Source organism: Apium graveolens, chromosome 7 (assembly GCF_009905375.1).
Source record: "Apium graveolens cultivar Ventura chromosome 7, ASM990537v1, whole genome shotgun sequence".
NCBI lineage: Eukaryota > Viridiplantae > Streptophyta > Magnoliopsida > Apiales > Apiaceae > Apium > Apium graveolens.
The window spans coordinates 121,237,830-121,263,163 of NC_133653.1; the positions used below are offsets into that span (position 1 = coordinate 121,237,830).

The 25,334-nt window shown below is 34.7% G+C and overlaps 6 protein-coding genes across 9 annotated transcripts; 3 read left to right on the forward strand and 3 right to left on the reverse strand.

Annotated features, from left to right (window-relative positions):
* Positions 1-16: 16 nt before the first annotated feature.
* Positions 17-4,522, reverse strand: LOC141672388 (uncharacterized). The gene is made up of 6 exons (XM_074478977.1): positions 3,971-4,522; positions 2,658-2,707; positions 2,134-2,221; positions 1,644-1,760; positions 701-794; positions 17-366 (listed from the first exon to the last, which is right to left on the reverse strand). Exons 1-5 carry the CDS (start codon positions 4,406-4,408, stop codon positions 750-752), a joined length of 738 nt encoding a protein of 245 aa, XP_074335078.1. The 5' UTR covers positions 4,409-4,522; the 3' UTR covers positions 17-366; positions 701-749.
* Positions 4,523-6,407: 1,885 nt separating this feature from the next.
* Positions 6,408-7,077, reverse strand: LOC141674016 (receptor-like protein kinase HERK 1). Its single transcript, XM_074480743.1, has 2 exons — positions 6,805-7,077; positions 6,408-6,758 (listed from the first exon to the last, which is right to left on the reverse strand). The coding sequence occupies exons 1-2, from the start codon at positions 7,075-7,077 to the stop codon at positions 6,408-6,410; spliced, it is 624 nt and encodes a 207-aa protein (XP_074336844.1).
* Positions 7,078-7,376: 299 nt separating this feature from the next.
* On the forward strand, positions 7,377-10,450 carry LOC141674018 (ammonium transporter 3 member 2-like). Its single transcript, XM_074480744.1, has 3 exons — positions 7,377-7,697; positions 10,235-10,287; positions 10,369-10,450. The coding sequence occupies exons 1-3, from the start codon at positions 7,377-7,379 to the stop codon at positions 10,448-10,450; spliced, it is 456 nt and encodes a 151-aa protein (XP_074336845.1).
* Positions 10,451-13,136: 2,686 nt separating this feature from the next.
* Positions 13,137-14,560, forward strand: LOC141672805 (putative aspartic proteinase GIP2). Its single transcript, XM_074479482.1, has one exon. It carries the CDS (start codon positions 13,151-13,153, stop codon positions 14,483-14,485), a length of 1,335 nt encoding a protein of 444 aa, XP_074335583.1. The 5' UTR covers positions 13,137-13,150; the 3' UTR covers positions 14,486-14,560.
* A 1,183-nt stretch (positions 14,561-15,743) lies between these two features.
* LOC141670631 (uncharacterized) lies at positions 15,744-18,404 on the reverse strand. Of its 4 annotated transcripts, none has more exons than XM_074476573.1 (2): positions 17,746-18,324; positions 15,744-16,459 (listed from the first exon to the last, which is right to left on the reverse strand). In XM_074476573.1, exons 1-2 carry the CDS (start codon positions 18,181-18,183, stop codon positions 16,427-16,429), a joined length of 471 nt encoding a protein of 156 aa, XP_074332674.1. In that variant the 5' UTR covers positions 18,184-18,324; the 3' UTR covers positions 15,744-16,426. The 4 variants fall into 4 exon arrangements, 3 of the variants coding, with proteins under 3 accessions (XP_074332674.1, XP_074332673.1, XP_074332672.1); XR_012554665.1 differs by lacking the exon at positions 15,744-16,459 and adding an exon at positions 16,947-17,234 and having other exon boundaries at positions 17,746-18,404; XM_074476572.1 differs by lacking the exon at positions 15,744-16,459 and adding an exon at positions 16,947-17,227 and having other exon boundaries at positions 17,746-18,323.
* A 5,126-nt stretch (positions 18,405-23,530) lies between these two features.
* Positions 23,531-24,862, forward strand: LOC141674019 (putative aspartic proteinase GIP2). The gene has a single exon (XM_074480745.1). It carries the CDS (start codon positions 23,531-23,533, stop codon positions 24,860-24,862), a length of 1,332 nt encoding a protein of 443 aa, XP_074336846.1.
* The last annotated feature ends 472 nt before the right edge of the window (positions 24,863-25,334 follow it).

Below are 25,334 nucleotides of genomic sequence, written 5' to 3' on the forward strand. Positions count from 1 at the left end.
ACACCATTACATAAGATAAATTTACAATGAACTTTCATATCCATTAGATTTATGTCATACTCAAATCTTGAACTTGTTATCTTTACAAAAACAGAGAATTTTTATTGCACTATACATGACACAAATTTACAAATTTATACACAACAGTTATGTACTGGCTGAAATAATTTCATAAAACTGAATGCATCTGAAACTCATTATCAATAGGGGAGAACAAGTTAAAATTGTTTTGTAGAGATTACCGCGTCACCAGGTTATCTTAGCCAGTGTGTACAGTTTCTTGATGAAAATTGTAGATTCTCATGGCAAAATCATCAAATTGGGTTTAAGGAAACACAATCATCCTGGATACGCATCTCAAGTAATCTGATGAAAGAAGATGTAGAATTTCAGGTACACGTAGCAAAAATATGAGAATCAATATGTACATAATTCCTATGAATGGGATCAATACACAGATAAAAAAAATTCAAATCGTATATGATCTGTTCATGAACAAATAACCAGTATCTTTCAAGGATGTGAACCCTCCTTTCGAATATAAATGCATAGATAAATATGATAATTTAATTTGAAGTGGACAATTAGACATGTATCTGAAACAATGTAGCTGATATATATATATAGCACAAATTGTTTTACTGTATCTACTGGTTTCAAGAGCATTAGCAGTAAAAAGAAAATAGGGATGGAGAATCACCTTGTTTACAACTAATTGGTGCACATGTCTATTCAATCGGAGGAATTACTCATTGAGTAATAATGACTTTCTCTTGAAGCTTTACAATGCGAACCTGCATCAATTTAAAATTTTGAACGCTCATGCAAAGTACTTCTTTATTATTTTTAATAAGGTACTTTTTTATCAAAACAATGTGAAGTGTAAGAGCAGAGGAAGTTGAAGGTATCACAGGGATGTCTTCAACCTCTATGAAATCGGATCAGTCTCCTATAAAAAACTGTAATCCAGCAACATATTCAAAAAAGTCCACCCATCCGTATAAATACCAAGTTCACTGTATAACTTTTAACTTCTATATACAAGACATGATGCTTTCTCTACAACATTTGAATGCCGAACCCATCATCATTAAAATTAAAGGGATCTACGGTAATTATTCTTAGTGGCATCTTAACATCTTTCACTAGACAAAAAGTTACGGAAACCCTTGACTTTGTTCTAGTGCTACTAGGTTTGTTGAGAGTTTAAGCCTCTGTAGATGCAAATAGGAGGGTGAGTTCAATCAGTCACCAAAAAAAAGTTACTCAGCACTATATGTTCACACTTGATTTTTTTTGCTACTTGCAAATTGGAGTGTGACTTTAATTAGTATTGATTTCCTATTGTCTTCTTACGCAAACAATAAGTAGACCAGAAAAAACTCAAATTACACTAATGGAAAGAAATATATTGTAATGCCATTGTCTGAGTCCAACTAGTACTGATTTACCATGGTCTTCACTTTAACAATATGTTGACTAAAAAAAACTCAAATTAGAAAAACGGAAAGAAAACAATTGTAATACCACAGTCCCGCATAACATGCAGATTTAGATGACAGGTGTTAATTTTATTAGATAATTAAAACACATATGTCACGGCATATATGCTGAGAACCTTATAAAGAGAATGAATAAAATACCTTGAATGATTTGGATCGTCGAATGGAAGGATCTAGCTCTAAAGCCTTAGAATAGGACCCCTCAGCACCATCAAACTGCTCAATGGCCATGAAAGCATCACCTTGGACAATATAAGCCTGTTTATTTTCTGATAATGTAAGTATCTTCCTTGATATATACATTCAGAATTTGATATATGCATTCAAAATTTGGATGATCAGTTGAATTTCTCAGAAAGACAAATTAAAATGCTTTCACGGAGGTTAGCAAGTTATGATCTTGGCATACGAGGGTAATATAATCTAACACATGTAATCAATATGTTGCTAATCAAATTGTAGAGATGTATAATGCGAAAACATAGCAAGTAGCATTATGTAAAATTCAGCATAACTGCAGTCTGCCTAATAACTGAGAAAGTTTTCTCCACCTCAAGCGAGATTTGTAAATGAGAAGGTAAGATTATATTAACCAGAAATGGTGGCTTCAAAATAGTTGCCTTTAGCTCACCTCAGTATAGTTGGGAGCCAGAGTCAAAGCCTCTTTAACATCTTCAAGAGCATCACTTACATTACCTATGGCAATCCTTGCAGCAGCCCTGAATGTAAGTTTTAGTCTCAATAACTTTTTTGTGTCAAAACATTGCTAGGATAAATAAGTATACCATATCACATAATAATATTGATGTTAGATTCACAGAGCACAAGGCCCTTGATGGCACAATCCAGGAATATAATGCACATTGTTTTAAACTACACATTCAAAGATGGATAGTCTGCACACACGTTTTCATAATTCCCATAAAAAGGAGCAATAAACGTTAAATAGAAAAAGAAATACTTGCAGAGCCTCTAAACACGTGCAAAATGGACAGACATAGTAAAACTTAAATGAAGACATTCGCAAACATAATAATATACAACTTCCATGAACCTGCATTTAGGCTGTCTGACTTGTTTATAAGAAGCTGTACGAACTCCTATTTTTTTCTTGCTAAATGTAGTTGCATGAACTTTAATCAATTCTTCCCTAACCTGTCCTTATACAGAACGTGTAATCCTCCAGGTGGTTTAAGTTCTATTGCCTGAAACAACACAGAAATATGCATCTTCAGCTCCTTTTACAAAAATTAAATAAAGATGAACTTCCCAAAGAGATGTTCAAAAGGTATTCTAAAACACTTATCTTGAAAAAGACTACTATTTACTAGACAAATTCATGGAAAAAATGCATACGAGTACCGGTATCGTCAATAACAGATATGTTAGAGCACCCATAAGCTAAATGGAAAGATGCAAGGTAACAATTAAGAAGAGGATCACGAAATAGACGAAAAAGACTGCGCCACAATTACGAATAAGGATTTATAGAATATAGCAACAAAACAATAAAGCTAAGGTGATTTAATCGCAAAACAATCACTACCCTAGAGAATCCTAAACGCGGAGGGGAGAAAATATAAAGAATCACAACTCATAACAAAGACAAATAATCAACTGACTAATTCAATTCAAGCTTCAAATAAAAGATAACATCTCAGCATATAGGTGGATAACCATAAAAGTAAAAAAAATGCATCAAATAAAATTTAACTGATTTTACACTTTGCAACTATAACCAGGAATCTTGAATATTACAAATATTCTACTTCTGCAATATGATTAAACTCTGAAATAAATTACAATATAGTTTTTTTAAAATAATACGACAAAGTAAATACAAATTAATTTTAAATCCGTTCCTCTGCATCAAAAAACCTCCAATTACTTAAGGACAGAAGAAATGACATATCACGTACAACATATATAGACAGAGAAACTCGACTTCACCTGTATGCTAAAGATAAAATACGATCCAATTAAGGTAGCACTCTTAACAAAATATTAAAGTCGTAGGAATTGTGAGCATAATTTGATCATATTGCATCTATAAGACTATAGCACATTAAATCTTGCATAAAATCTTGAGGTAGGAGGAATTGAGCATAATTTGATCGTACTGCATCAACAAGACTACAGCACATTAAATCTACCATCAAATCTTAAAACAGAATGAATGGTTAGCATAATTTGATCATATTGCATCTACAAGACTATAGCACATTAAATCTAACCGTAAAATCTTGAAGTAGTATGAAAGGTTAGCATGATTTGATCATATTGCATCTACAAGACTATAGCACATTAAATCTAACCGTAAAATCTTAAAGTAGTATAAAAAGTTAGCATGATTAGATCATATTGCATCTACAAGACTATAGCACATTAAATCTAACCGTAAAATCTTAAACTAGTACGAAACGCTAGCATAATTTAATCATATTGCATCCATACCAGGCAAACTATACCTGTGACAGTAATCCTTCAGCTTCCGAGAAACTCGACTTCTCCATTTCACTCTCAGCTCTCTTCTTCAAAGCAAGACCTTCAAGACTCCTACTCCAATCCCCAACTCCCCCTCCACAAAAACTCGACAAAAGCTGAGCAGCCTTAGCAGCAGTCCCTAAATGACTGACAAAAACAGGCCCGGGAAGCACCACAACATTAGGACCAATCCCACATTTACCAAGACACCCACAAGACTTGACAGTCAAGTCAGGTGGTGCAAGATCAGTGAGCACTTGTAGGGTTTCTATGGACCCTTTTCGACTGCAGATTCTGTGTAAACATACCCTTATTTCTTTAGGTTTTTTTAAGGGTGGTGGTGTCTCTGAGGCATTTGATCGAACAGGTTTGAGGTGTTGTAGTGGAATGAAAGTGTGAGATGATGTTCCCAGAAAATGCATGGTTTTTTTGGACCAGGAATATATTATCCTGTTAGGAATTGGAAGGAATGAGCTTCAGCACGATGGTAGAGGCAAACTCCGAAATTGGATCTACTCGGTTACGTCTCGCAAATTCGATTAATCTGCCCTTTGTTCTTTCGATAATCATTTGACTTTTTCGCGTTCATTTTTAAGTGCTTCGAAGTTATAGTTAAAATAATAATTTTCAATTTTTTTTCTGAACAAAAATATGTAACTTAAAATTTTTATTTACAAATAAAAATATTAAAAATGATATTTTTCACTATGCAGTCATTATATCTTGATATGTCTGCAGAAAAATAAAGCGTCAGTTAAAATGAAAAAGAAGGGGAATACTCATTTTCAGCATCCGAGTACTCATCGAGTACAGCTTAAATTCGAATCGATTTTCTCGATTTTCGAGTATTATTCTGACTGATTTTTAAATTTACAAGTACAAGTTCGAGAATAAAAAATTGTTTTTGGCTACAATTCGGTATTTCCATTATTTTTCACTCCTAAAATATTACAACTTGGGATTTATTTGTCAAAGTCATGATTTTATGTTCTCACGTACGATTATTTCTCTTGCGTTAAAAAAAATCCCTAGAGCAATCATGATTTTGGGCTCTACCATATATGGAGTTCAGTCCAATAAACTGGTCCAATGAAGGCCCATGTAAAGTCAGCTAGTAGCCCAGTAGTACTATTAGCCGGTGATGTTATGCTCCGGCTAGATTAACAGATTTTCCCGCTTGTGAGATTAAAATTTCGATCATTCATTCGATACAATTCAGTACTCCCTCCGTCCCTAAAAACGTTTCATATTTACGTTGAACACGTTTGTCAATGCACACTTTTGATTGTTAATATCTTTAAATTCGTATTAGTATTAAATATAAAAATTTCACTGTATTAAAGTATTGATAAATACGAATCCAACGAGATCACTCATAACTATGTTTAATATTATAAATTAGACGTAAATTAATAGTCAATCGATTACCGTGAACAGTACCGAAAGTTAATATAAAAAGAACAAAATGGGACGGAGGGAGTAGCCACTAGACATTTATTTTCTCCTAAAACTATGTACAGTTAAGCCTCTTTAAAATATAGGATCGGGACCAAAAAAAATATTATTTTAGCGAGTTTATTATTTTACTTGGAGTGAAAAATACATTGTGTCCATAATTTTGAGATCGGATAAAAATATTATTTTAATGTAATTATTATATTCATTGAAGTTTAACTGTACACACATCAACCTTAAAAAAACTTAAACAAACATTTCCCAAATTCTGATATGTAAAATGCATACTTGTAAATTTTTCTGATAATGAAAAGGGACCCGTATACATACACATGCATCCATGTATGCATACACATGCATCCATGAATAAAAATATGAAAATGTCATGACAACTCATTTGAGAAAGATTTTAGGAAACAAATTTGGATTACATCTAATTACTCTAAGATAAGACTTAATTGCACGAAGATGACCTCAGTTATAATTTTTTTGCACAAAACTGGCTGAGTTTTAATAATAGGCACCCGCGTGACTCTTCTTTAATTTTTTTAACACGCGATTGCATTCCGTCAGTTTCATCTAATAGACGTTAAATCAGAAGGGTAAATTAGGAAATGCCTATTTCTAACTGCTATTATCCTCATATACAGTGTATCTCTATAACCAAATAATTTGAGTCGTTGGTCTTCTTTCTTGGTTGGGGTTGAGGGTGATGTTTCGGTTGGGAATACTTTAATTGCGTTGTATGCTAAGTGTGGGGATTTGGGGTTTACGGAGAAGGTGTTTTTATGGGATTGGGTTTGGTTGTTTGAGTATTGTGCCGTGGAATTCTTTGATTGCGGGGTGGGCTTATGGCGGGCAATTGATTAAGGCCGTTGGGTTGTATCAGATGATGCTTTACTATGGATTTCGCCCGATGGTAGCACTATTCTTAAGTTGCTTACGTCGGGTTGTTACATTGGGTTTTTAATATAAACACTTGATTGCAACCTTTATATAAGCACTTAAGGAATCAGGGAAAGTTTCTCGCTTGATATTGGGATTAGTTATCTGGTCCCATTCAGCTAAATTCATTTGCTCTTCATCCAGACTCTTATCAACTGCTGGTCTTCCGCACAAGACCTCAAACAACACCACGCCACAGGCATAGACATCAGATTTCCTGATCAATTGGTGAGTTGAGACATAAAATGCATCTGGATAACCGACTGTGCATTTGACATGGGTGCTTACGTATGTACGTATCTGATTTGCTGGGCCTGTTTTGGACAATCCAAAGTCTGAAATTTTAGTTGCACCGTTCTCGTCAAGTACAATGTTTGTGCTCTTCACATCTCTGTGCACCGTTCTCGTCAAATACAATGTTTGTGCTCTTCACATCTCTGTGTATGACTCCACTCTCAACACTTGTACCAGTGTGAAGATAGTCTAATCCATGAGTTGCCCCAACACAAAACTTGAATCGCTGCACCCATGTCAGAGAAGGCAAAGAATTATTACCATTTCTGACCCTTTTATGCAGATGATCAGCAAGTGTTCCACGAGACATATAATCATAAACTAGGATCATCTCCTCACAATCGTCACAGTAACCAACAAGGGAGACTAAATGGATGTGTTGAAACTTGGAAAGCATCTCAATCTCCGTATGAAAAATTTCTTGATACCTTGCTTGGACCTGGATCCCAAACGCTTCACAGGGGTTTGGAAAGATCCATGAATAAGAATAATGCAATGAATCTTAATAGTAACAAAAAAATGGGCGGTGGAGTATAAATTTGAATGTGTGTTATGTACACAATAAGGTAAGCACTTAGCTACCAAAACTTAAGACTTAGACATGGCTGCGGCGCTGCTGCAACAGTTCTTATAGCCTACCAAAACCTGACCACCTCGGCCCCGGACTGGCTAAACAAAGGAGACAATGCATGACAAATGATAGCCGCCACAGTAGTTGGCCTCCAAAGTGTCCCGGGTCTTGTTATCCTGTATGGAAGCATTGTCAAGAAAAAATGGGCAGTAAACTCTGCTTTCATGGCCCTCTATGCATTTGCAGCGGTGATTTTATGTTGGGTAACATGGGCTTATAACATGTCATTTGGCGAAAAACTCGTTCCTTTCTGGGGAAAAGCTACTCCTGCTTTAGGCCAACAATTCCTTATGAAACAAACACAATTGCCTGCTACAACACATTATTTCCAAAATGGGACCGTGCAGACAGCCCTGATTATGTCGTTTTTTCCTATGGCATCTATGGTTTGGTATCTGTATATATATACAGGGGTTGTGTGTAAACAATATGATTTTACCAATTTAGCCCTCTGCTCAATTTAAAAAATTAGAATATATAACGTCCGTTAAATGCAGTTGACGGAATGCAATCGCGTGTTAAAAAAATTAAAGAAGAGTCATGCGGGTGCCTATTATTAAAACTCAGTCAATTTTGTGCAAAAAAATTATAACTGGGGTCATTTTCATGCAATTAAGTCCTAAGATAAATGTACATACAATCAACGACCTATATTTTTCAAGCAAAACAATAATCAGTCATTCATAGTGACAAGGACATAGTGTGAGACTCGGAATCCTCTTAACGATGCAAATTCCTCGTATTTTACAATTGAATGTGACTCGAGTTTTAACGTGTTCATACTCGACTACTCCCTCTGTCCCGTTGATTTCTATACGTTTACTATTTACACGCATTTCGAGACCTCTATTAAATATAGTTCTGTAAGGTTTTTTTCAAAAACATTTTTTTGAATAAAAATTTAAACATTAAACTTTTATTCAGAATATTTTTTTTTTTAAAATATTGTGAAATAATGTTTTAAATTAGCATTGAAAAGCGTACCGAAAAGTAACGTATAGAATTCACGGGACAGAGGGAGTATTAATACTCGACTATTAAATATGTTAAGCCTCATACTAAAACCCGAAACAAACCGGAACATGCTCAGATTAAATCAAACTGAAGTTGGAGTCACACACCGACCAACGGACTTAAAGCCAACTATAAAAAAAAAATCATGGAATAATTAGTATTCCCTATGTCCCGCTCGCTGTATAGTTTACGTACACTGTTTACATGTATTTCGAGACTTCAATAAAGTATAGTTTTATAATGTTTTTTTTTTAATTTTTTTTTGAATAAAAGTTTAAACATGAAACTTTTTTTCAGAATTCTTTTTTTTAAAAAAAAATATTATAAAAATATATTTTAAACTAGTATTGAAAAGTATACCGAAAAGTAATGTAAACAATCCAATAACGTAAACAGTCTAGTAGACTGAGGGAGTATATCACTAAAACAATACGATCCAGATTTGGTTGAGGATGTAGATGCTTTAAGAGCATACTGGATTGTGTGATCTTACCATATCTATCCAGCGAATCAGCCAGTACAAAAGCAATTAAAAATAGTATCTTATATATCCCATGTGTGTAAACTTTTTATTGACAAGCTAGCTTTGCCGAGCCATGTGACAGTTTACTATTTTCTCGGTCACGTTCAATTATATACAGTTATTTTCAATGTTTGACATATACTATATAGAATTATTAGTTAAAAATCATTAATACATGCTATAAATAAAAATTATAGAGATTATGTAAAAAAAATATTTATCTCCAATGATATATTCACCTTATTTATAAATATAATCAACCACTTGATGTTAAATATATTTGTTGAACCATCATAGAACTGTAAGAAATTTGTAAAAAATAATTAATCATATATGACCATATTTCAGTAATATATTCTATTTATAATAACATGAAATTTTAATAACATACTATTTTTAAAATATAGTTAACTAATATAACCAATACCATCGAAGTACAGTATTGTCCTGTCCAGGGGAGGAACTAGGGGGGACCGAAGGGAGTCCCGGTCCCCGCCAACTGCGGAATAACCCCAAAATTTTAATATAAAATTTTAAAATTTACTATCAAAATTTTTTTTGGTCCCCCTAGATTTAAAAAAAATTGAAATTGAGAATTGATTATACAAAATTTTATTGATTTTTTTAATTATTTCATTCAAAATAATATTGATTAGATGGAAATCATGGAATTTGTTCATTAATCTTAATAATTAATAAATAAACATATAAGATAAAGTTAGTACAATTTGAAACAAAAAAAGATACTTAAAACTAAAGTTTAAAAACAGAATATACTTGTTCAGTTGTTTAGCTCCGGTCCCAAAACCGTCAATACACACTATACATACATACAAGTTACAAAATTACAATCCCTAATATCATCTCTGTTCATGTACTCTACCTTTGCATCTAATCCGTAAATATGAGTAAGAGAAAAGAGATTACATCCTATTTTCAACCCAAGAAGAAGCAAACAACTACTTGTGAAGATAAAGAAACCTTCTGCCGCCTCAATTGAAGTCCCTGGAGATGGAGTTGAGCCTCTGATTTTTGGTGGGATAAACAGAAACTCCGAGCAAAATCCTCAAAATTCATAGATTGTTAATGAAGGTATTGATTCTGAGAACACTGATGAAATTATTGATTTCAATTCGTTAATACGTGATCCTGGTTTGCGGAAACAAATTGAGACTTATCATCTAAATAAAAAACATTTAATTAGGAGAACATACATTGATCTTGGCCCATATCAACCTGTGCAAGTTTATCCCTTCTCTGGTTCAGAAAATCATCCCCGTCGATTTCAAAAGAATTGGTTTGATAAATTTTCTTGGTTAGAGTACTCCCCAGAAAAAGATGCAGCATATTGTTTTTATTGTTTATTTTTTGCTAAAAATCCATTAGGAAGGTGTGGCTCGAATACTTTTACTGTCAAGGGGTTTAACAGTTGGAGGAAAGTAAACAATGGAAAAGATTGTGTACATCTCAAATAAATCGGTATGTTTTTTACTTTTATTTATTTTGGTCTCCCATATTAGATTCTTGGTTTCGCCCCTGGTCATGTCGGTCCAATTTAACCAACCAATTATAGATAACGTTATTGGTGATGCTCTAAGGTGATATAAAATATACTTTCATAATTTATAAAAAAAATCATTTTCTGTACTAAACTTTAAACAACAAAATTTTATTCAGTTTTTTTTAAAAAAAAAAACTATTTACGAAATAATATTTTAACGGAGTTTTAAAATACGCGCCAAACAGACTACACAGGAGGTGAGGGAGTAATAAACTATGTAATCCCCATCGCAACATTATATAGCACCGATTGGAAAGTGGAAACTAATTTGCTAAAAATAGTAGTCTTTCTGCACTCTCTTTTTCATTACCAAAACATTTATTGAGCAACAATGCTAGTCAAATTTCAGGTAATTTGATCAGAAAATGTTTAACAGGAAATTTAGATTTGGAACGGAGGGTGCATATATCAAGTGAATCAGCTAGTACACTACTAATTTAGTCCGGTAAAGACTCCCTTACTCCCCCATGCGAGACTCTGCTTGCCCCAGCCATCAATCTTGACAGGTCTCGGGACCATTCCGTTGCGTAAAAACTCAAACCCGAGTCCTCTACTAGCTTGAGCTATGATACCCGCACGGTCTCAATCATCGTAGGAGGCATCAAATGGAGAATTATCTTGTTGAGTTCGATCTCGTTACCCCGGAAGTGGGGATCAGCACTTCACTTTTATTTTATAATACAACTTGTTCTCAGTCTCGACTCATGTAGAGTTCAAGAAACGATATCTCGTTACCCCGTGATTTGGCCAAAATGCATTTTTTTACCTATATACTTTAGATAACTGCACTTTGCATCCCCTTACTATTTCGGCGCGACAAATTGCACCATTTTCATTAATTTTGTTAAAATTTTCAGGTATTTTAGGAAATGTAAATATTAAATTATTTTCAGATCTTTATTTAAGATTTATAACCCTCTAAACGATACATTCTGAAAAAATTTAAAGAACGGAAGTTGTAGAGAATAAAAAGATCTTCTCGAAATAAAAATGTTCAAAATTGAAATATTTTTTTATAATTAATTTTAATAAATTCAATAAGTATATATTTTATTTAATTTTGGCTTCGTAATTTTTTTGATAATTTTGAATGTTATTGTTTTGAAAAGATTTTTTCGTTCTCTATAATTTTCGTTCTTTAAATTTTTTCGAAAAGTATCATTTAGAGGGTCAAAAAACTTAAATAATGATCTAATTATAATTAAATATTTTAATTTCCTAAAATGCCCCTGAGAATTTTAACAAATTTAACAAAAAAAGTGCAATTTGTCGCGCCGAAATAGTAAAGGGATGCAAAGTACAGTTATCTAAAGTATAGATAAAAAAATATATTTTGGCCAAACCACGGGGATGCATTTTACAAATAACTCTAATAATTTCCCCGGCATCATAAGAATAATGTTGCTATATCTTTGAGATTAAGATTTGCCATGATACATAACTTGAGAGTTTTTTTGTTTTGATATTTTGAACTTGATATGCAAATTGTTAATAGAACATATCATAGATAATGGCCCGGAACATGCCATATCGCAGTAAATTACAGCAAGTGTCCATTTTCATACGTAATGTTGCTAATAATCGTATGTCCTCGACCATTTTCATAGATAGATCTACAAAATAGCTAACAGTAACAGAATAGACAACTATATATAGTAAAGATCTCACAGTTCTCCCCATGTTTGAATCTTGAAGATAAAGATGCTAATGTAGTACTTCTATAATTGTCAGGTATCCTCTTTACGATGTTTCCAGGTTTTTAACTCGGACTTTAACGTCTTCAAACTCGACTGTTAAATATGTTAAGCCTCATGTTTAAACTCGAAACAAACCGAACCATGGTCAGATATAATCAAGCTTCTGATTTTAGGACAGTGACAGAGAGAAAACAAACATATTTAGATTCTTTCATATCTATATATATTCTGAGAATCAGGTAGTACTAAACTATTAACTCTGTATTATTATCAGCTAAGCCATGTGTCTGTGTACTAATAAACTATGTAATCTTACAGCACAGCATCTTGGAAGAATTGTAGACAATATACTGTTAGGAATTGCCCCAGGAGGGGCAGATTGATAAAATATAAGCTGCCAGATAATTCTCCATTAGTACGAGGCTTTTTGGGAGTTATTCAAATACAAATCCGTGTGGACTCAGCCCAGAACGATACTGAAGTTTGCATAGAGCAACTGGGTAACTCTGCTTGCCCTCCCAACAGCCATCAATCTTGACAGATCAGAAGACTATCCGCGCTCTCATTTGATCCTGTCTTTTTGGTGCTCGAGGAGGTCCAAGATTTAGAATCCGGCCTTACTCATGATAAATTTAAACTTTAGATCTGCTAAATTTATACACTTGCTGCAAATTAAAAGTCCATCTCATTTATTATTTTTATGACCAATTATAGCAAGGCACCCGACATTTGGGAAGTTTTTTGAGAACGTTAAGAATTATAGGCCACTTACGGAATAAGATCAAAATTTGTCACATAATTTCTTATTGTGTGCCCATGGGTACACCGCAGCAAAACCCATTACTCCCAACGGTACTTTTAGATATCCAAGTTGCAATTGAATATGGTAAAGCCTCCCTCAGTCCCATGTGTGTCCATATTAAATTGTTGCTAGGTTTGTTCAGCCATCAATCTTGAGTCAAGATTTGCAAAGACTTCTCTTCTATAAATGTTTGTCTCTCTTGCACTCTCATTTTGCACTAGCAAAACCATCTTTTTACAACAATGTCTTCTTCCATTCACCACTATGGTCTAATCTTCATGTTTTTTGCTACTGCAATATTTTCTGTTTCGAGTAGTGCAGCCAAGTTTAAACAACCAAACCCCACTGCCTTTCTTTTTCCCATAAGAAAAGATACAAAAACACTTCAATACTACACTACATTAGAGATTTCTAGTCAAAACAACTATGTACAACTAGTGCTGGATCTCGGTGGCCAACACACCTGGTTGGATTGTGGTGCTAAGCTATTATCGACCTTTAAGGCCGTCGATTGCCACTCCAAAAAATGTGAAAACTATGAGGGCAGCGGATGCATGCGATGTGGTACTGACCCTGTTGCAAATGTAGGCTGCATACACGATGCCTGTGGTGTCTCATACAGAAATCCATTCGAAGATAGAGAAATTAACCGAGGCCTAGGAGAAGATGCTATGTTTGCTGAGTCTACCAATGGCTTATCAGTTGGATTAAGCTACCAACTTCCTAAACCATTCCCATTCTCGTGTTTGGAACCAGACCAATATAATTTCGGAGGCCTGTCCAATTTAACCAAAGGTATGACAGGCCTTATGAATACACCAACTTCATTACATGCACAACTGTCAACACAGTTCAAGGTACCTCATAAATTTGCTCTTTGTTTGCCTTCAACATCTGATTCTAAACTTGGTCACATGTTTATTGGTGGGAGGCCTTACACATTTCCGCCATATAATAAAGATATTGGCAGAGAACTGATCACTGCGAAACTTGTCAGTTATCCTGTCAGCACTGCAGTTTTTTATACAGTAGGTGACCCTTTGGATAAATATTACATAGATGTTAAATCTATTAGTGTTGATCATAAACTTGTCTCTTTCAATTCTTCTTTGCTATCCATCGACAAAGAAGGCACTGGGGGCACTACATTAAGTACTGTCACTCCTTACACACAATTAGAGACATCGATTTATAAGGCTCTTGTTAGCGCTTTTACTAAGGCTGCAGCGTTCAGGAAGATGAAAAAAGTAAAACCAGTAGCACCCTTTGGAGCATGTTACAAAGCAAAATCTATAGCCAAAAGCCAGACAGGACCTGTAGTGCCATACATCGATATTAATCTGGGAGGGAGCAAGCAGCATTGGAGATTTTACGGTGCCAATTCGATGGTCTCAGTCAAGAAGGACGTTTTATGCCTGGCATTTGTCGATGGAGGGCCATCTCAGTCTTCAATCGTCATAGGAGGCCATCAAATGGAGAATTATCTTATTGAGTTTGATCTCGTTACCCCGAAAGTGGGAATCAGCACTTCACTTTTATTTTATAACACAACTTGTTCTCAATCTCGACTCATGTAGAGTTCAAGAAACGATATCTGGTTATAAATCCCCAGCATCATAAGAATAATGTTGCATTTCGTCCAAAAAAGTACATAAACTTGAGATTTGTTTGTGTTTATATTTTTTATGTGTTGGTAATATTACAGCATAAACATTAATAAGGAATCTGTTGATATAACATGTTATAGATAATAAGGTCGGGTCTGGTCAGGAACAAGCGATAAACTATCCAACATGCCATGTCGTGGTAAATTATCGCAACTGTCCATCTTTATACGTAATGCTGCTAATATTCGTTTGCCCCAAAATTTACAAGATAACGTGACCGACAAAAAACCAAATCTGATCTTATCTTGCCAATAAAATAACCAACAAATAGCTAGCAGAGTAGACAACTATATATGGTAAAGATTTCACACTTCTCCCTATGTGTGTACATACGTAATTTAAATTATGCTTTCCCAGGCATCAATCTTGAAGATAAAGATGCTATTGCTAATGTTGCACTTCTATAAATGTCATGCATTATAGATCTTTTATGAATGTGACAGATCAAAAAAGGGCTTGTCTCCAGCATTTTGGGTGTCTTAATTCTTTTATAAAAATTTAATGTTTTAGTGATTTTAATGTTTAAGATCACCATTTTACATAATGGCACCAGAAGAAAGGCAAGCTAAATACAAGATTTAGAGCTATCTTCAACAATTTCAAATTGAGCAATGCTATATACCCAAAAAAATTCCCAAAACGATTCCAAAATGACACGTGTCATCTTTTAATTCGTGGGATACACGAGGAACCTATTTCATTTATGAGTGAACATCCAATAGCACGTTGATAACTCATCATTCGGGAACAGTTTTGGAAACCGTTTTTGAGACTCTAACATTTCTCTTTTAAATTTAGAGGATTAACTTTACATGTATTAATCCAATGAGGCAAGGCCTTAAATGTGATCAGACGCGAGTTCCATAGATGCAATGCAATACAAGCCCTGCCATTTTTGCAGCAAGGACATGAGACCATTCTAGCGAGTAGCGATGCAAGTCCAAGCTGACACTCTGTTCTCCACATATGCTGAAGTCTGAAGGTGCTGAATCAATGTCAAAGTTTTGAAATGTTTTAGTAGGCCTTGTGTATAATTTTATCCATAGGACTAATTTTGATGCGATTAGTTATCTCCTGATTATTATCCCGGGATTATAATCCCATGAAACAAACATGGGCTAAGGGTAGTACATTGACTTGCATCTATAAGTAGCACTTAGTATTTATGTACTGTTAGAAACTCTGATATATACTAGCACTTAAATATGGTAAGCCTCCCTCACTCCCCACCATGCATGCATGTGTTCATAATACTAAACTGCTACTAGGCGAAACTAGGTTCTGCAACCATCTATCTTGACAGAATTGGAGACTAATCTTCTATAAATGTTGGTGTTTCTTGTAATTTGTTTTTGCACTAGTAAACCACATCTACACAACAATGTCTTCTTCTTCTTTCATTCATCACTATAGCCTAATCATCTTATTCTTGGTTGTTGCGATATTTTCAGTTGCAAGTGCTGCCAAGTCCAAATCCAGGGCCTTCATTTTTCCCATAAGGAAAGACATAAAAACTCTCCAGTACTACACCTCACTCGAAATCTCCAAACGAGAAAACAATGTACCACTAGTGCTGGATATTGCAGGCCAAAACACCTGGTTCAATTGTGACGCCTATAAATTGGCAACCTATAAGCCCATCATGTGTGGCTCTACTAAGTGTAAACAGTATAACATCAAGAATGCTGGCTGCATGATCTGCTTTGGCACTATACCTCGCACACCAGGCTGCACTATCGGTGCCTGTGCTATCTCTTCAGTTAATGGTTACACTTCTTTAAGTAGTGGTCAAAGCCTAGGAGAGGATTTCATATACGTTGTCAAAACTGATGGCAGATCAGTCGGATCAACCTACAAATCTCCCGAACCAATATTTCCATTCACCTGTTCAGATGCAGATATGTTGAGTGGTCTATCCAACGAGACGAAAGGTATGGCAGGCCTTGGAAATGGAATTACTTCATTACACAAACAGTTGTCACTACAATTTAAGATAGACCACACTTATCTTGAAAAAGACTACTATTTACTAGACAAATTCATGGAAAAAATGCATACGAGTACCGGTATCGTCAATAACAGATATGTTAGAGCACCCATAAGCTAAATGGAAAGATGCAAGGTAACAATTAAGAAGAGGATCACGAAATAGACGAAAAAGACTGCGCCACAATTACGAATAAGGATTTATAGAATATAGCAACAAAACAATAAAGCTAAGGTGATTTAATCGCAAAACAATCACTACCCTAGAGAATCCTAAACGCGGAGGGGAGAAAATATAAAGAATCACAACCCATAACAAAGACAAATAATCAACTGACTAATTCAATTCAAGCTTCAAATAAAAGATAACATCTCAGCATATAGGTGGATAACCATAAAAGTAAAAAAAATGCATCAAATAAAATTTAACTGATTTTACACTTTGCAACTATAACCAGGAATCTTGAATATTACAAATATTCTACTTCTGCAATATGATTAAACTCTGAAATAAATTACAATAAAGTTTTTTTAAAATAATACGACAAAGTAAATACAAATTAATTTTAACGAAGTTCCTCTGCATCAAAAAACCTCCAATTACTTAAGGCCAGAAGAAATGACATATCACGTACAACATATATAGACGGAGAAACTCGACTTCACCTGTATGCTAAAGATAAAATACGATCCAATTAAGGTAGCACTCTTAACAAAATATTAAATTCGTAGGAATTGTGAGCATAATTTGATCATATTGCATCTATAAGACTATTGCACATTAAATCTTGCATAAAATCTTGAGGTAGGAGGAATTGAGCATAATTTGATCGTACTGCATCAACAAGACTACAGCACATTAAATCTACCATCAAATCTTAAAACAGAATGAACGGTTAGCATAATTTGATCATATTGCATCTACAAGACTATAGCACATTAAATCTAACCGTAAAATCTTGAAGTAGTATGAAAGGTTAGCATGATTTGATCATATTGCATCTACAAGACTATAGCACATTAAATCTAACCGTAAAATCTTAAAGTAGTATAAAAAGTTAGCATGATTAGATCATATTGCATCTACAAGACTATAGCACATTAAATCTAACCGTAAAATCTTAAACTAGTACGAAACGCTAGCATAATTTGATCATATTGCATCCATACCAGGTAAACTATACCTGTGACAGTAATCCTTCAGCTTCCGAGAAACTCGACTTCTCCATTTCACTCTCAGCTCTCTTCTTCAAAGCAAGACCTTCAAGACTCCTACTCCAATCCCCAACTCCCCCTCCACAAAAACTCGACAAAAGCTGAGCAGCCTTAGCAGCAGTCCCTAAATGACTGACAAAAACAGGCCCGGGAAGCACCACAACATTAGGACCAATCCCACATTTACCAAGACACCCACAAGACTTGACAGTCAAGTCAGGTGGTGCAAGATCAGTGAGCACTTGTAGGGTTTCTATGGACCCTTTTCGACTGCAGATTCTGTGTAAACATACCCTTATTTCTTTAGGTTTTTTTAAGGGTGGTGGTGTCTCTGAGGCATTTGATCGAACAGGTTTGAGGTGTTGTAGTGGAATGAAAGTGTGAGATGCTGTTCCCAGAAAATGCATGGTTTTTTTGGACCAGGAATATATTATCCTGTTAGGAATTGGAAGGGAATGAGCTTCAGCTCGATGTTAGAGGCAAACTCGGAAATTGGATCTACTCGGTTACGTCTCGTAAATTCGATTAATCTGCTCTTTGCTCTTTCGATAATCATTTGACTTTTTGGCGTTCATTTTTAAGTGCTTCGAAGTTATAGTTAAAATAATAATTTTCAATTTTTTTTCTGAACAAAAATATGTAACTTAAAATTTTTATTTACAAATAAAAATATTAAAAATGATATTTTTCACTATGCAGTCATTATATCTTGATATGTCTGCATAAAAGTAAAACGTCAGTTAAAATGAAAAAGAAGGGGAATATTCATTTTCAGCATCCGAGTACTCGATCGAGTACTCACTTAAATTCGATCGATTTTCTCGATTTTCGAGTACACACCCGGTACTTATTCGAGTTGACCTATTTTTAGATTTAGAAGTACGAGCTCGAGAATAAAAAAAATATTTTTGCTACAATTCGGTATTTCATTATTTTTCACTACTAAAATATTACAACTTGGGATTTATTTGTCAAAGTCATGATTTTTATGTTCTCATGTACGAAATAATTTATTTCTGTTGCGTCAAAAAATATTTTTTATTTCTCTAGAGCAATCATGATTTTGGGCTCCACCACAGTCCTATAAACCGGTCCAATGAAGGCCCAAGGCCCATGTAAAGTCTGCTAGTAGCCCAGTAGTACTATTAACCGGTGACTATATTCTACATATTGGGATGTTGACGAGCCAAACTGTTCGTGATTTACTCGAACTCGGCTCGTAAAAAATTCAAATTTAATTCGAAAATAATCGAGCCGAACTCAAACTCGAGCTTTTCTAATTTTCAACCAAGCCGAGTTAGAGTTTCAAATTACTCGATTTGTAAAGTTCGCGAGTTTTATTGAATCTTTATTATATTTAATTTTTTTATTATAAATATATTTTTATATAGATATTTAAATATACGTACAATCAATAACTTATATTTTTCAAGAAAATCAATAATTGTTCATTAATTCAGGGTCGCATGAATTTCTCGCATTTCATAATTGAATGTGATAATGAGATAATGTGTGACTGGGTTTTAACGTGTTCAAACTCGACTATTAAATATGTTAAGCCTCACGTTCAAATCCGAAACAGACCAAAACATGCTCAGATTAAATCAAATTGAAGTTGGAGTCACACACCGACCAACGGACTTTAAGCCAACTATAAAAAAAAATCATGGAATAATTAGTATATCACTAAAACAATAAGATTAGAGCTGTAATTCGGGCCGAGTTTCGAGCCGGACGTAATTCGAGACCAGATTAATCGAGTCGAGCCGAGCCGGCTCGTTTAGTTAAACGAGCCTAAATCTCTGCCCGAACTCGACTCGTTTAATTTCACGAGTCGAGTCAGCTTTAGCTAAACGAGCCAGTTTTAATGATTTGGACGAGCCGACTCGTTTAATTTTACACTTAATCGAGTCTAAACCTCTACCCGAACTCGGCTCGTTTAATTTCACGAGCCGAGCCGAGCTGACTCGAGTAATTAAACGACATGAAATTTCTGCCCGAACTCGGCTCGTTTGAGTCGAGCTCACTTAAACGAGTTCGAGCTGGGCGAGCTCGCGAGCCGCCCGACTCGAATTACAGCCCTAAATACGATCCAGATTTGGTTTAGGATATTGACAGTATAATACAAATATAGATGCTTTAAGAGCATTCTGGATTATCTGATCTTACCAAGTCGAGCTCACTTAAACGAGTTCGAGCGGGGCGAGTTCGCGAGCCGCCCGACTCGAATTACTGCCCTAAATACATCCATATTTGGTTTAGGATATTGAAAGTATAATACAAATATAGATGCTTTAAGAGCATTCTGGATTGTCTGATGTTACCATATCTATCCAGCGAATCAGCCAGTACAAAAGCAATTAAAAAAATAGTATCTTATATATCCCATGTGTGTAAACTTTGTATTGACCAGCTAGCTTTGCCGAGCCATGTGACAGTTTACTATTTTCTCGGTCTGATTCAACTGTATAAGGTTTTTTTTTCAATATTGGACACATTATAAGATGAATATTAAATATATTTTTAATTTTTTTTTTTATATTAAACTTTAAACAAGAAAATTTTAATAAGAAAAAAAAATTAAAAACTATTTATGAAACTATATTTTAATGGAGCGTTAAAATGCAGGTCGAAGCTCTATCCCCCAATACCCGCTACTTGGTGGGATTGAGGGGTAATAAACTACTCCCTCTGTCCCATTAAGGCTCCGTTTGTCCGCCAACTTATAAATTACTTGTAGCTTATAAGCCCGTAACGACTTATCTCGAAGTGTTTGTCAACCCAATTTATAAGTTGGATTTAGCTGATAAGTTGAATGTTAGTAACAACGTACTTTTTCTCAACTTATTTTGAATTTTTATTTTTTTATTAACTTTAGTTTTACAAAATGTGTTCTAAACTATTTTTCTAATATAATAATCATGAATTGAGATAACTTTATTTATAATTTATTTATTTTTGTTCAATAAAGTAAAAAAAAATCTGATTTTTATCCAAACACTCATACAACTTATAAGTTTTTATCTACTTATCACTTATAAACACTTATTCATTTTAAATAATAAGTTACTTATTTTAAAATTTCTCAAACGGGGACTAAATTCTCTACATCACTTTTTGACACGCTTTTCAATGCTCCTTTAAAGTAGCTCCATTATATACTTTTTTATTTTTTTTTCCTGTATAAAAGTTTTAAGTTTAAACTTTTATTCAAAAAAAAATTATGAAACTATATTTATAGAAGTCTCAAAATACGTGTAAATAGTAAATGCATCGAAATCAAGGGAGGGAGTGTGTAATCCCCATCGCAACATTATATAGCACCGATTGGAAAGTGGAAACTAATTTGCTAAAAATAGTAGTCTTTCTGCACTCTCTTTTTCATTACCAAAACATTTCTTGAGCAACAATACTAGTCAAATTTCAGGTAATTTGATCAGAAAATGTAAAACAGGAAATTTAGACTCGGAACGGAGGGTGCATATATCAAGTGAATTAGCTAGTACACTAACAATTAAGTCCGGTAAAGACTCCCTTACTCCCCCATGCGAGACTCTGCTTGCCCCAGCCATCAATCTTGACAGGTCTCAGGACCATTCCGTTGAGTAAAAACTCAAACCCGAGTCCTCTGCTAGCTTGAGCTATGATACCCGAAGGGTCTCAATCATCATAGGAGGCATCAAATGGAGAATTATCTTGTTGAGTTCGATCTCGTTACCCCGGAAGAGGGGATCAGCACTTCACTTTTATTTTATAATACAACTTGTTCTCAGTCTCGACTCATGTAGAGTTCAAGAAACGATATCTCGTTACCCCGTGTTTTGGCCAAAATGCATTTTTTTTACCTATATTTTAGATAACTGCACTTTGCATCCCCACACTATTTCGGCGCGACAAATTGCACACTTTTCGTTAATTTTGTTAAAATTTTCAGGGGTATTTTAGAAAATGTAAATATTAAATTATTTTCAGATCTTTATTTAAGATTTATAACCCTCTAAACGATAAATTCTGAAAAAATTTAAAGAACGGAAGTTGTAGAGAATAAAAAGATCTTCTCGAAATAAAAAGGTTCAAAATTGAAATATTTATTTTATAATTAATTTTAATAAATTCAATAAGTATATATTTTATTTAATTTTGGCTTCGTAAATTTTTTGATAATTTTGAATGTTATTGTTTTGAAAAGATTTTTTCGTTCTCTATAATTTTCGTTCTTTAAATTTTTTCGAAAAGTATCATTTAGAGGGTCAAAAAACTTAAATAATGATCTAATTATAATTAAATATTTTAATTTCCTGAAATGCCCCTGAGAATTTTAACAAATTTAACGAAAAATGTGCAATTTGTCGCGCCGAAATAGTAAAGGGATGCAAAGTGCAGTTATCTAAAGTATAGATAAAAAAATACATTTTGGCTAAACCACGGGGATGCATTTTGCAAATAACTCTAATAATTTCCCGGCATCATAAGAATAATGTTGCTATATCTTTGAGATTAAGATTTGCCATGATACATAACTTGAGAGTTTTTTTGTTTTGATATTTTGAACTTGATATGCAAATTGTTAATAGAACATATCATAGATAATGGCCCGGAACATGCCATATCGCAGTAAATTACAGCAAGTGTCCATTTTCATACGTAATGTTGCTAATAATCGTATGTCCGGATCTCACACTTCTCCCCATGTGTGAATCTTGAAGATAAAGATGCTAATGTAGTACTTCTATAATTGTCACGTATCCTCTTTACGATGTTTCCAGGTTTTTAACTCGGACTTTAACGTCTTCAAACTCGACTGTTAAATATGTTAAGCCTCATGTTTAAACTCGAAACAAACCGAACCATGGTCAGATATAATCAAGCTTCTGATTTTAGGACAGTGACAGAGAGAAAACAAACATATTTAGATTCTTTCATATCTATATATATTCTGAGAATCAGGTAGTACTAAACTATTAACTCTGTATTATTATCAGCTAAGCCATGTGTCTGTGTACTAATAAACTATGTAATCTTACAGCACAGCATCTTCGTAGACAATATACTGTTAGGAATTGCCCCACATCGTTTGTGGGAGGGGCAGATCGATAAAATATATGCTGCCAGATAACTCTCTATTAGTACGAGGCCTTTTGGGAGTTATCCAAATACAAATCCGTGTGGACTCAACGCAGAACGATACTGAAGTTTGCATTGAGCAACTGGGTAACTCTGCTTGCCCTCCCAACAGCCATCAATCTTGACAGAACAGAAGACTATCCGCGCTCTCATTTGATCCTGTCTTTTTGGTGCTCGAGGAGGTCCAAGATTTAGAATCCGGCCTTACTCATGATAAATTTAAACTTTAGATCTGCTAAATTTATACACTTGCTGCAAATTAAAAGTCCATCTCATTTATTATTTTTATGACCAATTATAGCAAGGCACCCGACATTTGGGAAGTTTTTTGAGAACGTTAAAAATAATAGGCCACTTACAGAATAAGATCAAAATTTGTCACATAACTTCTTATCGTGTGCCCATGGGTACACCGCAGCAAAACCTATTACTCCCAACGGTACTTTTAGATATCCAAGTTGCAATTGAATATGGTAAAGCCTTCCTCAGTCCCATGTGTGTCCATATTAAAATGTTGCTAGGTTTGTTCAGCCATCAATCTTGAGTCAAGATTTGCAAAGACTTCTCTTCTATAAATTTTAGTCTCTCTTGCACTCTCATTCTGCACTAGTAAACCATCTTTTTACAGCAATGTCTTCTTCCATTCACCACTATGGTCTAATCTTCATGTTTTTTGCTACTGCAATATTTTCTGTTTCGAGTAGTGCAGCCAAGTTTAAACAACCAAACCCCACTGCCTTTCTTTTTCCCATAAGAAAAGATACAAAAACACTTCAATACTACACTACATTAGAGATTTCTAGTCAAAACAACTATGTACAACTAGTGCTGGATCTTGGTGGCCAACACACCTGGCTGGATTGTGGTGGGATATTATCGACCTTTAAGGCCGTCGATTGCCACTCCAAAAAATGTGAGAACTATAAGGGCAGCGGATGCATGCGATGTGGTACTGACCCTGTTGCAAATGTAGGCTGCATACACGATGCCTGTGGTGTCTCATACAGAAATCCATTCGAAAATAGAGAAATTAACCGAGGCCTCGGAGAAGATGCTATGTTTTCTGACTCTACCAACGGCTTATCAGTTGGATTAAGCTACCAACTCCCTAAACCATTCCCATTCTCGTGTTTAGAACCAGAAAAATATCTTTTTGAAGGCCTGTCCAGTGTTACCAAAGGTATGACAGGCCTTATGAATACACCAACTTCATTACATGCACAATTGTCAACACAGTTCAAGATACCTCATAAATTTGCTCTTTGTTTGCCTTCAACATCTGATTCTAAACTTGGTCACATGTTTATTGGTGGGAGGCCTTACACATTTCCGCCATATAATAAAGATATTGGCAGAGAACTGATCACTGCGAAACTTGTCAGTTATCCTGTCAGCACTGCAGTTTTTTATACAGTAGGTGACCCTTTGGATAAATATTACATAGATGTTAAATCTATTAGTGTTGATCATAAACTTGTCTCTTTCAATTCTTCTTTGCTATCCATCGACAAAGAAGGCACTGGGGGCACTACATTAAGTACTGTCACTCCTTACACACAATTAGAGACATCGATTTATAAGGCTCTTGTTAGCGCTTTTACTAAGGCTGCAGCGTTCAGGAAGATGAAAAAAGTAAAACCAGTAGCACCCTTTGGAGCATGTTACAAAGCAAAATCTATAGCCAAAAGCCAGACAGGACCTGTAGTGCCATACATCGATATTAATCTGGGAGGGAGCAAGCAGCATTGGAGATTTTACGGTGCCAATTCGATGGTCTCAGTCAAGAAGGACGTTTTATGCCTGGCATTTGTCGATGGAGGGCCATCTCAGTCTTCAATCGTCATAGGAGGCCATCAAATGGAGAATTATCTTATTGAGTTTGATCTCGTTACCCCGAAAGTGGGAATCAGCACTTCACTTTTATTTTATAACACAACTTGTTCTCAATCTCGACTCATGTAGAGTTCAAGAAACGATATCTGGTTATAAATCCCCAGCATCATAAGAATAATGTTGCATTTCGTCCAAAAAAGTACATAAACTTGAGATTTGTTTGTGTTTATATTTTTTATGTGTTGGTAATATTACAGCATAAACATTAATAAGGAATCTGTTGATATAACATGTTATAGATAATAAGGTCGGGTCTGGTCAGGAACAAGCGATAAACTATCCAACATGCCATGTCGTGGTAAATTATCGCAACTGTCCATCTTTATACGTAATGCTGCTAATATTCGTTTGCCCCAAAATTTACAAGATAACGTGACCGACAAAAAACCAAATCTGATCTTATCTTGCCAATAAAATAACCAACAAATAGCTAGCAGAGTAGACAACTATATATGGTAAAGATTTCACACTTCTCCCTATGTGTGTACATACGTAATTTAAATTATGCTTTCCCAGGCATCAATCTTGAAGATAAAGATGC